This window comes from Aethalodelphis obliquidens, unplaced genomic scaffold, assembly GCF_003676395.1.
Source record: "Aethalodelphis obliquidens isolate GAN/ISIS:26980383/991018 unplaced genomic scaffold, ASM367639v1 scaffold3, whole genome shotgun sequence".
NCBI lineage: Eukaryota > Metazoa > Chordata > Mammalia > Artiodactyla > Delphinidae > Aethalodelphis > Aethalodelphis obliquidens.
In genome coordinates this window covers 57,246,582-57,259,218 of record NW_020837947.1, presented here as the reverse complement: position 1 = coordinate 57,259,218, position 12,637 = coordinate 57,246,582, and the positions used below count along the sequence as shown (strand labels likewise).

Sequence of the window (12,637 nt, the reverse complement as noted above, 5' to 3'; positions counted from 1 at the left end):
AAGGAAAACACATAATGAACATCTGTGAAATTAAAAGCGAATTACTTTCTGCAGCCTTGACTAAACACCCACTGTAACCTAAAGAGAATGTGTCTGAGTGTACTTGACGTCCTGAAGAATACTATTATACTATTAAAATGCAGATGCTGGTTTCTATCATTTGTAGGTATGAGAACAAAGCTAAATGCAAAAGAATATGCATAAACTTATTTCTTTAAGAATATGAACTCATTTCTTTCAGACTTTAGTTCTTCTCCTGTAGGGGTATAGGAGAAAGCAAAAAAACCACCACCAACAAAACCCAGTTATTGGCCCTTTTCAGTATGATAGGTACAGGTTGCCAAGGGGCTGTAGTAAAAAGACAGAAACAGGCAGACCTGGATTTCAGCCCAGCTCTTATGTAGCTGTGCAGTGTTAAGCTTATCACTTAACCTTTCTGAGCCTTAGTAAACTGGGGTAATGCTTACCTCGAAGGTTTGTTACATGTAATCTTACATGTGGTATGTGTTCAGTACATGCTAATGGTCATGCTAACAGATGGAGTTGATTGTTGAAGGCATTAAATTAGACCCTATGAAACTGACATTTTTGTAGATTAAAAAATGGCCATACTTCAGATCTCATTGTAAGGTGGTCCCCTCTTAGGAGCCTCAAGGGCACTGTTACAGTGGGGCCACAGTGTAGACGGCAAGGTCAAATTCCTTGGTGAGTTTTCAGTCGATGGTCAGGGATGGCCATATTCATCAGTGACTAGTTTATAAGATGCTGAAATAACATCCACAACCATGGAGCTCGGGTCTCTTCAGCTATCCCACTGCCTACTGCCTACACAGACAAATATTTTGTTTCACCTAAGTTAGCATATTAAACTCACTGCATTTGAATGGTTACAGCACTGTTCTAGAGTCACAAGGGCACAACAAGAATGGACACCAGCACACCGTTTTGCCCACCCTTTTTAATAACATCAATAACATAGGCAAGCCTGTCTAGACTTTTGATGATCCATGTACTCTCCTTAAAGCTCTGTTTCAAGGTGCTTTCCATATTGTTGATTTCCTTCTCAGTCACTCTCCTTTGCCCTTGAGGCAGGCATTTCCGGAAATTTCCACTCAGCAGGATGTAGAGGAAAGGGTTGATGCTGCTGCCGGCATAGCTGAGACAGATGGAGAGGTAATAGCCCATATAGAAAGCCAGCGTGGGCTGCTCTGTCTGTAAGTTCACCAGTTGTATCATGTGATAGGGGGCAGCACTCAAGATAAAGACCGCCACCAGCACCGTGAGCACCGTCCTCGTCAGCTTCATCACTCTCTGCCTTGGAACACTGGGATTGTAGCTGTAGCGGAAACATTTGGAGAGACAGGACACAAACAACCATAGAAATTATGGGACAACAATGTCCCAGAACTTTTTGGACAGTTCAGAATGGCTATGTAGTGAAATGTGAAGCTCATTTTTCTTCTTACTTATTTGGAGCACTGTGAAAATACTCTTTTTCAGCCCTGTGAAAAATTGCCTGAATTTTCCAAAGCTGGAACATTTCGAGAAACAAAATAAATTACATAGCAGTGAATTATAATCCAAAGTATCAGATAAAGATATATGAATTTGTACTGATATAAATGATTGAATAACATGGGAGAGAAGCGACAAACCTTCTTTACAGAAAAATTCCAAATAATATATGTAGATACTCCCCTTTCCAGGAGACACAGCTTAATTCTCACCCTCCTTTCCCTCTTGAGGGTGGGCTATACTTAATGACTCGTTTCCAAATAATGGAATAGAGAAAGGGATAAGTAGTCAGTTTGAAGTGAAGAAACCTCGTAAACACTACCTTAACCTTAGAGTCTCATCGTGATACGTTATCAGACAAACCGAGACTGGGGGACATTCTACAGGATACCTGACCAGTACTCCTTAAGTACAGTACTTAAGACTACAAGGTTATGAAAAACAAGGAAAGAGTGAGAAACTGTCACAGACCAGAGGAGACTGTGGCGATGTGTCAACTAAATGCAGTGTGGTCCCCTGGATTGAATCCTGGAGCAGAAAGAGGACTTTAATGGAAAAACCAGTGAAATCCAATATAGAATAGAGTTTAGTTAATAGTGCTGTACTAATGCCATTATCTTTGTTTTGACAAATGCGACATGGTAAGATGTTAATGGGGAAACTGGAGTGAGGAGTATATGGAAACTCTCTGTACTACTTATGCAAGTTTGATGTAAATTTAAAATTTTTCTAAAATAAAAAATTCTTAAATTTCCCAAATTTCATCATGTTATGTCATATTTAGACATTAACTAGAAATTTCTCTGGGACATGACAAGCAGATGAATAAGCCTGGGAAATGGCAGCTGAAAATCACTCTAAGATAATGATTCTTCTGCAGTTCATCAGAGTAGGCACCATCATTCCTCTAACTTATTGCATTTTTAGGGATAACTGGACCGTATGAACTTTGTTTTATAAGATGCTCTTAGCATTTCTGAGAAAGGTGTTGGGAGCAAAGTGATCTGATTTGGAGAACTGTTTTAAAAGGGTTCAAGCGTCCTCTCCAGCTGTCAATGTCGTAATATTCCATATGATTCCATTTCAACCTTCTCACCCGTGATACATTTAGAAGCTAATTTTTGTCTATAACTGTGGTTACTTCTCTTTCCCATTCTAAATAGACCACTCTTTTTTTTTAAAAATATAATAGTGTTTATTTATTTTTACTTGTTGACAGTTTGCTTTATTTATTTATTTATGGCTGTGTTGGGTCTTCGTTTCCGTGCGAGGGCTTTCTCTAGTTGTGGCAAGCGGGGGCCACTCTTCATCGTGGTGCGCGGGCCTCTCACTATCGTGGCCTCTCTTGTTGCGGAGCACAGGCTCCAGACGCGCAGGCTCAGTAATTGTGGCTCACGGGCTCAGTTGCTCCGCGGCATATGGGATCTTCCCAGACCAGGGCTCGAACCCATGTCCCCTGCATTGGCAGGCAGATTCTCAACCACTGCGCCACCAGGGAAGCCCTAGACCACTCTTTAATAATGTAATAATTCCAAAGAATTTAAAGAAATCAGAAAAAATGTCATGGGCCAATAGAACACCTAAACCTTTGGTACCAGGGTTTGCCACAAATTTTGACTAATGGTGGTTACATTTTTCACATATTCTTTTTTTTAAATCTTCACAGTGTTACATATGGTGTGTGGGGAAACCCCACAATCTTGTCTTCTCAAAAAAATACAGTAATTTATTCTAAAGACAAATTTTAATAATGATTTTTTAACCTAACATGTTGTATAATCACTGACTCATTTGAACAACCTGATATGTACAATTTCAAGTGGAAAATAATTTAGATTTATTCATATAGTTTTAGAGACAAGTATCATTAAAAGTCCTTCCTAAGTTTATTGTCTTTAGGTAAGTCTTTGGTTTTATTTAGTCCTAAGTAACCGTGTTCTAAGTATTCAAATATTAATGAGATCCTCCTCCCCACACTAAAAAAAACCCCACAAAAATTAAAAGGTTATAAAATATACACAACATCTAGGGTATTTACATATGTACACAACTCTGCAAAATGTACAAATAAAACATTTAAATAACAATGCTGATGACAAATACAAAATTATTCTTTAAACAGAGTCTTGAGTTCTGTTTACATTTTTATGAAACCATTACATCAGTGATTACAATATTTATCACTGAGAGATCCTCAAATAGCTGCTTCAGAACATGACTTATTTTCAGAAAATGCCTTATATAGACATTAATGCCCATATGTCTGAGCTTGGCATGTTTCAAGTGACTAATGCTTAAGCTTCTATTGTAGACATCTTAGATCTCTGAACTGTTCTTTTAACAAATAAAACAAAATAAGGCATACACTTACCATCTGGCAACCTTATTCTGTTGATACATCTCCCAGGTATAGCATAAAATTAAAATATAGCACACCAAAATCAAGGGCAAAGGGAAAAAGAAAGTTGTTATCGTCATATACAGAGTATACCTGTAAAATGAGAGAGAAGACATGACTGTTACATTCACAACGCTAGGGACTTCTACAGTTTATGATTCTGTGATTTTTCAGGGCCCAGAATAAAAGTGCTTGGGGGAAAAGTTAAGGCTCTCTGGGTACTTTCACATACAGAAGTTCTGCTTTTCATTATTCATAGACAACGACTCTTCTCTAGCCAGCTCTTCTCAGTAGCCAGTGCTACTGAGTACTGCAGAGTGGGTGAAGGTGCTTATTATCATTATATTTAGTGTTATTAACAACAACAGGCAACAGGTGGCATTTGTTATGTAGTAGGCACTATTGAGGGTGCTTCACATATTTTAACCCATTGAATCTGTGCATCCCCAGGAGTACAATGCCATTAGCACCTTCATGTTACGGAGGAGGAAACTAAGGCACAGAGGGGTTGAGCGGCTTGCCCAAGGTTACTCAGCTAGTAGGTGGCAGAGGTAAGATTTGAACCCAGATACTCAGGCCAGCTCCAGAGCTCACGCTTGTAACTGAGACTCCGGATGGTCTCTCAAAGGGCACAGAAGAGGACCTGTTGTCAAATCAGCCGGTCATTTTCTCAGTGCTCCACCGGGGGGAACCCTTGGGTGGGCCAACTCTGTTTCTGCCCAGACACCGGGTATCCTCCTTCCGGGGCAAAACCCTTGTGTGGAAGAAGGCAGCTGGCATTGGGTGGGTGTGGACTGGGTGGCAGAGAGAGCGCTCCGGAGCCAGAGGGCCTCTGAACGTAGCACACTAGTCCCAGTCTCCGTTCACCGTAAGGACTTAATTCTGGCAGGAACAACAGAGGCCAGAGCCTCAGAATATCCCTTACCATAGCCAACCGAAAAGAGCAGAAACAGCTGTCGCTGCAAAATAGTCTCTGCTTATGTGACACAGGCCAAAGTCATGTAGTCATATAGTGAGCTTCAGGTCCTGCTCTCCTTTCAGACCGGGTGCGGCCAGGTTAATTTATCAGCCCGCGGTGATTAACTATCATTTCACCTTTAGATGAGCTGACGCTTTCTGTCTGTGAGTGGAGCCACTGCTGTTGTGAGAAATAACGAATAAACAATCATGGTATCGACGTTGCACTCCTCTGGAGATTTTTTTGTTGCTGGATTTGTAGCCTTGCTGGGCCTCTACCTCTACCCCTCTCGGACTGTGTCTATGTGATGCAGAAATGACTCATCTATTTGACAAGTGGTAGACTGGGAAAAAGGGATCTGCCAGACTGACTTGCCATAATGTATGTAAAAAGCACCTAGCACAGTACCTGACCCTTAGCAGGCAATCGAAAAATCTTAGTCAGAGATTCTAATGCTGTGTTCAAAATTTCAATCAGAAAAATTTCGACTTAATTTTTCTTTTCAAATTAAAATGTAATAAATGACTGTGTTGGTTGCTGTATTAGTTTCCTAGAGCTGCTGTAACAAATTACCACACACTGGATGGCTTAAAACAATAGAAATTTACTGTCTCACAGTTCTGGAAGCTGGAAGTCTGAAATGAAGGTGTTGGCAGGGTTGGTTCCTTTTTGGGGTTTGGGGGAGGGAGTATGGGCTCCAGGACTTTTCTCCTAGCCTCTGGTGGCTTCTGGCAATCCTTGGTGTTCTTTGGCTTATAGACACGTCACTCCAGTCTTTGCCTCTGTCTTCACATGCATCCTCTCTGTGTCTCTTCAAATCTCCCTCTCCTTATCAGGAACCAATCATCGGATTTAGGGCCCACCCTAATCCAGTAAGACCTCATCTCAACTTGATTATATCTGCAAAGACTATTTCTAAATAAGATCGTATTCACAAGCATTGAGAGTTAGATCTTGGATATATCTTTTCGAGGGACGCGACTCAACCAAACTCCAGCTGCATATTGATAAGGTGTGAGTCTCATAACTCCTAGACCCTTTTGGAAAGTCTGCCCCTCCCTTGGTTGCTGTGCTCCTAGTGAATCTGGCTGCCATGGATCTTTAAAATCCACATTTAAATATATTTGCACCCACTGAGGCTACATGATTAAACTCAGAATCTTCTTCTAAAGGTTACCCTCTCCTTAAAATCAAACTATCAACTTGATGGTGGGAAGCAGAGGACTAAGTGGGGAGACCGGCCCGAAGAGGATCCCCAAGGACACTCTTCGCGGTTGCTCACGTGTTGACAAGGAGGATGAAGCACTTCAAGATTTAATTCAAGTCTATTCTTCTTCAGTTTTAACAACCTACCAGAGTACATCGTCAGGGGATGTTAAATCAAAGCACAACTCTCAACGCCGTCATTAAATCTGATGACCTTCGAGTAGACCCAGTCAGGCAACGCAAGAATAAAGGCAGCTGCCCAAAGGCCCAGATTGATGTGGCTTGTCTTGTACCTTGTTCTTCAACTCGTCAGTCTCGGTTGGATGAGAGCCAAGTACCTGCAAAGCCGGTTAAGAAGGGTTTGGGAACAATCAATAAAAGCACTGAGCTCCAAGGATGAAAGGTTCATGACAAGAGTAAATTATTAGTATTATTATCCTCCCTGAAGCACACCTCTATCAGGGTGAAAGAAAGTTATATTTTTTAAGAGCTGGCTGGTACCTGTAGAGAAAACAATTCTTGACCCCGTAAGTCTGAATAAACCACTCACTGATACACAGCTGTCACTTACATGAAGACCCTGAAAATGGTAAGATTCTGCTGTGCAAACTTTTTCTTTACAGAGGTGCTGCCCTTGCACAAGAGGCTCTGGAAAACTTTGTCTCTGAATGGGGATTTCCTCCAGGAGGGCAGGACAGGAGGGAGGGTGTACCAATGTGGGACAGGAGGGACGGTGGCTGATGTAGGACAGGAAGGAGGAAAGTGCGTTGGCTGGTGGGAGAATCCCCAGCAGCATGAGATTCAGGCACCTGGGACAGACATCTTGCTCACATGGCTTTAGAGTTAGTTCCCCAGGCTCTTGGGGGCTTAGTTCACAGAAATCACAGTGAGAATTAACAAACGTGACTAGCAGACAATACAAATTCCTCAGGAAACGTAGGCTGGAGGGGGGTTGTGGACTAATTTCATGGGGAAGGGGTTCTCTCTTTTCTTTTTTTCTATTTTGATCCAGAAAAAAGGATAATCATTAATCAACCTTGAAATCCTGATATATCAAACATATTTGGTCCTCCAGCAAATCCAAGAATAATTTTTCAGACACAGCTGAAAGCTAAAGCATGAAAAAGAGAGCTCAGATCCAGAGGAGGTATTTGAGAAAGCACAGTTTTGCTGGCAGTCGGGGGTGTAGGAAAGCAGCATTAGTAGACATTAAACAAATGTCAAATGTGGTCAATGGTCCTTTAATTTTCTCCAAGATTTTGTAGAGCTACTTAAGGAAGATTTATGAAAATGGAAAATTCTCCGTCTCCTTGCTCTTTCAATTTTGCACAAGAGGTAGGACGTTTTGCACTCACTTAGGGGACCCCTTGCCATGCAGGGACAGGCTTGTGACCCCGGGTGCCTCAGCCACCCCTCCTTCCCCACACTGCACCTGCGTTACCTGTCGCCAAGGAGAGAAAGCTCCCTTCCCTTCCTGCTGAGGAAGGGAATGAGGTAGTGATTGTACAGCAACCCTGCCATCATTCTGTCTGGGATTAAAGATGATGGAGTCATGGCATCAATCGGTTAGGGAATCTTCTCTCATCATCTCCCCAACTGAAAACCCTTCAATGGCTTTTCTTTGTCTTTTAGATAAAATTCAGAATTCTCACCATGACCCTTGATGTCTTTCTCCCTCCGGCCCTCCCTGTCACTCAGGCTGAAGTTTGTGCCAGTCTCTCCCTGGCCTTCCTTCAAACTCTGTCTCTTTCAGCGTCAGGTACATGCTGTTCTACCCGCCTGGCAGGACGTGCCTCTCCTTCCTCCTGCTTCTACTCTGAGTCCCCATTTAGGTCTCCCTCTCGGAGAAGCTTCCCCTGACCACTCGCTCTATACGAGGGCCCATGACTATAAATGCGGATCGTGGGGCAACTCTACTTTTCCTTCTAGTAGGTATCATTGTGTGGAAATACACATTTACCCGTGTGACTCTTCACGGTGTAATGTCTGTCTACACCTCTGGAATGGAAGCCCCACGAAGGCAGGAGCCTTGGCTATTAGTTTAATGCTGCTGTACCTCCTGTGTCTGGCATCATTCCTGTCATATGGTCTGTGCTCAATAAATATTTGGTAAATGAATGAATGGGGAATTTTGGCTCCTACTTACTGACTTCGTTGTTGTTCTAGAAAATTTACTAAAGAAAGTAACCACTAATGAAAGTCTAGGTAGCTTTCACCTAGAGGCAAATATTTTTCATATGTTGGATGTTTATAGAATTTTTTTGTATTGCTTTAAAGGTAGGAGCCCTCTCTTAAAATATTCCACACACTTGCAGTTATTAATTAATCAGAGAAAGAAAAATGAAAGAGTTATGGGAAACACTTGAGTTTTATGATCCATTAAATTGACAATTCAAATAAATGTATAAACAATAAGGCATACTGGTGGCACTGACATTAAGTGCTGGCATTACAGAGAAAACTTCATTTCTGTTTTACAGAATTATAGATTTTGTTGAATTTTTGTGAATTTAGTAGAGTTAGAACTGCAAGAAATGCCAGGGGCTGGGGGAAAGGTTCAGTTTTACAAGATCTTTATTTGTCTCTGGCCACGTGATCCTCTAAAGTGAGGGCAGGGAGAAGGATAAAGGCCTGAATGTCTTAATTTGAAAGTAAAATTTTAGCATTCTGTGTCCATAAGGTTAAAAGAAAAATACACACTTTTCAGTTGTGTAAGATACACACACACACACACATACACTCAGAAAAAACCTGTGAACATTAGGAAATGTTCTGTGGTCTGTTCTAAGGCAGACAACGTGCTTTCACTTTATTTGCAGTAAGAGGTTTACCGAAGGGGTACAGTTTCCCCTCTTTAAAGAAAAAGCCGATACTCTCCTGCCTTCATGGTATGTACATGGTATGAAGAAGCTTTTCTCCTTCTGAGAATAGGATCACGATGGTGAGGACTATACTTTAGGTTGCTTTTCTGCAGTGGTTCCTGCCCCGCGCAGGGCTCTGGTGTTGGAACCCTGGCAAGCTCACCAGGCTTTACTCCACACACCATCAGCATTGGTGGCATCAGCTGAACTAACCAGATCGACCTACCCGGCACGCAGATTAAAAAATGTGAAGCTAAGTATAAGTTGAGAAGTATACTCTACATATTTTGATAATTCTTTTGTAGAAAAGCAGCAGGATATAAAAACTGCATTAAACGTTACCATCATTATTCACGTCTGAATAATAATGATCCACGTCTGAATAATAATAATAATAATAATGATTCACGTTACCATCATTATTCACGTCTGAATAATAATAATAATAATAATGAATGATTTATATGGACCCCGCTATTCCTTTGTTTATCCATCTGAAGAACTGCTCATCCCTTCCCGACCCCAAAGGCCCACTTGGAAGGGTAAGAGAGGCAGAGCTCAGGAAAGAGTCCTTGATGGACTCAGGGAAATTTAACACAGCCCTCAAGACTGACATTCACTCATTCATCCATCAGTAGTTTTTGAGCACCCGTGTGCCAGGCACTGTTACACAGACACTAGTGTAGTGACCAAAGACCCTGCCTTTGTGGATTTTACGTTTGATGATCAGGGAAGGCTAGACAAAAACAACACACATGCATATCTTTGTACACGAAATATACTAACATATGTAATATATTCGAAGCAAGGGAGAAAGAAAAAGTAGATCAGAGCAAGGGGGACCAAGTGTGCTGGGTTGGGCTTGGGGTGGGAAGAAGGTGGATAGAGATTTCAAGTGGGTTGCTCTGTTGTGCTTTCTACTGTTGTCTTCAGGGCTTGTTTCTGTTTGGGGAATGCTGCTAAGAGCTGGTGTGGAGGTCCTGCCATCTGGGTGATGCAGGGCACATCCTAGCTTGCATGCTTCCTAAAGAAACCAGGTGGTGAGGTAGTTGCCAGCTACCTGCCCTCTCCAGAGCTGGACAGCCTGCCTCTGAACTGGGCTCCATCACTCACTGGCTCCACAGGCTCTGGCCATCACCATTATCTCCTTGAATAACGTTAGCTTACATGGGTGGAGAATCTGGCTTTGGCATGTTCTGGGATACAGTCCAACAAATTTCTAATGATGTAAATGGCAGTATTTGCATTAACCAATCATAATGATGAGTATAAAGGATGGTCCTCCTGGTATTCTGACTTCTCTTCATAGCTGTTTAAGAGCCCACTACTCCACTGATTCCTTTAAGCTGCTAGGTGATAACAAGGGTGTGTGAGACATTGAACTTACCAGAAAGAGCCCTAGACAAGGAGTGAGGAGACCTGCTTCAGTTCTCAGCTCTGCCACTGACTCTCTATGTGCCTTTAGCAAATCCCCTCGCTTCTCAGGACCTCTGCTTCCTTCTTGCAAGAATGATGGGTGGTGGTGGGGCATTCATTCTGGTCTCCAATATTTCATGATTTTATGGTCTTTTTTACATCTTTATTGGAGTATAATTGCTTTACAATGGTGTGTTAGTTTCTGCTTTATAACAAAGTGAATCAGTTATACATATACATATGTTCCCATATCTCTTCCCTCTTGCGTCTCCCTCCCTCCCACCCTCCCTATCCCACCCCTCCAGGCGGTCTATGGTCTTTTTTTTTCTTGCAGTCAATTGTAAATAAAACTGAGATAGAAAAAATGATTGGGAAAAAGGAGATGTTTAGTGTTTTAAGTTTTCCATGAAAAAATTGACCTCTGTGAAAGTTGGAAAAATATTACCTGATCTGTCCTACAATGAAACAAACAAAGGAAGAGGAACTTTGCTATTACAAACCAGCACTGATGTTGCTTAAGTTGGGATGACCTTGGGGAAGTACAGGCATCTCTGAATTATGTTAATATATTTCATAGTCTCTTCACTTACCTGTCCACACTCATTACAGTCATGATGGCACTACAGGCAAACTGGTTGCAGGTATCCAGGGATGTGATGTTGGTGCAGAGAGGCCCCCCAAACACCCACTGTCCTCCCCGGGCCCACTGGTGAATAAGAAAAGTCATTCCCATGATGTGGACCAGATCAGCCACAGCCAGGTTGCAGATATAAATGTTAGGAATTGGTTTTTTTCCTGGACCTGAAAGAAATGGAGGGAAACCCGAGGATTGACATTGAAAGTACACACCTTTAATTTATGCCATCTCTTACAGATTTTCAATTGCTAACATTATTTTAAAAGTTAAAAGGAAACCGTCACAAATGCACATATGAATGCTTGTGTATATTCAGACGTTTTGAACTATTTGATAACTAACTGCAGTGGTTTAAAAATATGTCCATAACTTCTTTGATACTGCTTTCAAGAGCGGGGGCCTAGGGCTTCCCTGGTGGCGCAGTGGTTGAGAGTCTGCCTGCCGATGCAGGGGACACGGGTTTGTGCTCCGGTCCGGGAAGATCCCACATGCCGCGGAGCGGCTGGGCCCGTGAGCCATGGCCGCTGAGCCTGCGCGTCCAGAGCCTGTGCTCCGTGGCGGGAGAGGCCACAACAGTGAGAGGCCCGTGTACTGCAAAAAAAAAAAAAAAAAAAAAAAGAGCGGGGGCCTAATTCCCTCCCTTTGAGTGTGGGTTGAACTTGGTAACTCACTTCTAACGAATAGGATGTGGTGGAATTGACAGTGTGACATTCAAAATTTGGACATAAAGGAATGGTGGGGTTTTCTCCTTGCTCTCTCTTGTATCACTTTCTCCGGGGGAAGCCAGGTGCCGTCTTGTGAGGTTACTCAGCAGCACCGTGAAGAGGTCCATGTGGAAAGGAACTGAGGCCTCCTGCCAACAACCAGTACCAACCTGCCAGACCTGTGAGTGAGCTCCCTTGGAGTAGATGCTCCAGACCTAGCCAAGCCTTTAGATAGTCCTCTAAAGATGGACAGACAGCTTGACTGCAACTTTTTGAGAGACCCTGAGCCAGAACAACCCAGCTAAGCTGCTCTTGGATTCCTGACCCTCAAAACTGTGTGAGAGGGACTTCCCTGGTGGCACAGTGGTTGGGAGTCCACCTACCGATGCAGGGGACACGGGTTCGAGCCCTGGTCCAGGAAGATCCTACATGCCGCAGAGCAGCTGAGCCCGTGCACCACAACTACTGAGCCTGCACACTTGGAGCCTGTGCACCGCAACAAAGGGGGGCCGCCACGATGAGAGGCCCGTGCACCGCAGCGAAGAGTGGCCTCGCTCGCTGCAACTGGGGAGGGCCTGCGTGCCGCAGCGAAGACCCAATGCAGCCAAAAATAAATAAATAAAAATTAAAAAAACAAACAAACAAAAAACTGTGTGAGATAACAAATGTTGATTGTTTTAAGTCACTAAGTTCTGAAGTAATTTCTACATAGCAACAAATTATACCAACTCTAAACTCACTCAGGCAAAAGACTTTGTCTTTACCTATCCCTAGCACCAAATATAGCTGAATAGGGAAAATAAATGTTTCCATCTTGCAATGTTTTTTTTCCCCCACTGAAGCTGTAAGTTCAAATCCTAACTGAGGCCATTGTTAAAACAATTTTTGACCATTACTTAGAAATATTCCAATAAAATTTAACTCAATAGAAAAGACTATTAA

At 42.5% G+C, this 12,637-nt stretch overlaps 1 protein-coding gene across 1 annotated transcript in view; it reads right to left on the bottom strand.

Moving 5' to 3' along the window:
• Nucleotides 1-253: 253 nt before the first annotated feature.
• MCHR2 (melanin concentrating hormone receptor 2) overlaps nt 254-12,637 on the bottom strand; it is a 30,105-nt gene continuing 17,721 nt past the window's right edge. The window contains 5 exon segments of the mRNA XM_027089784.1: nt 254-1,336; nt 3,887-4,006; nt 6,225-6,258; nt 6,261-6,415; nt 10,945-11,149. Of these exon segments, the coding sequence (XP_026945585.1) occupies nt 907-1,336; nt 3,887-4,006; nt 6,225-6,258; nt 6,261-6,415; nt 10,945-11,149 (944 nt within the window). The 3' untranslated portion in view covers nt 254-906.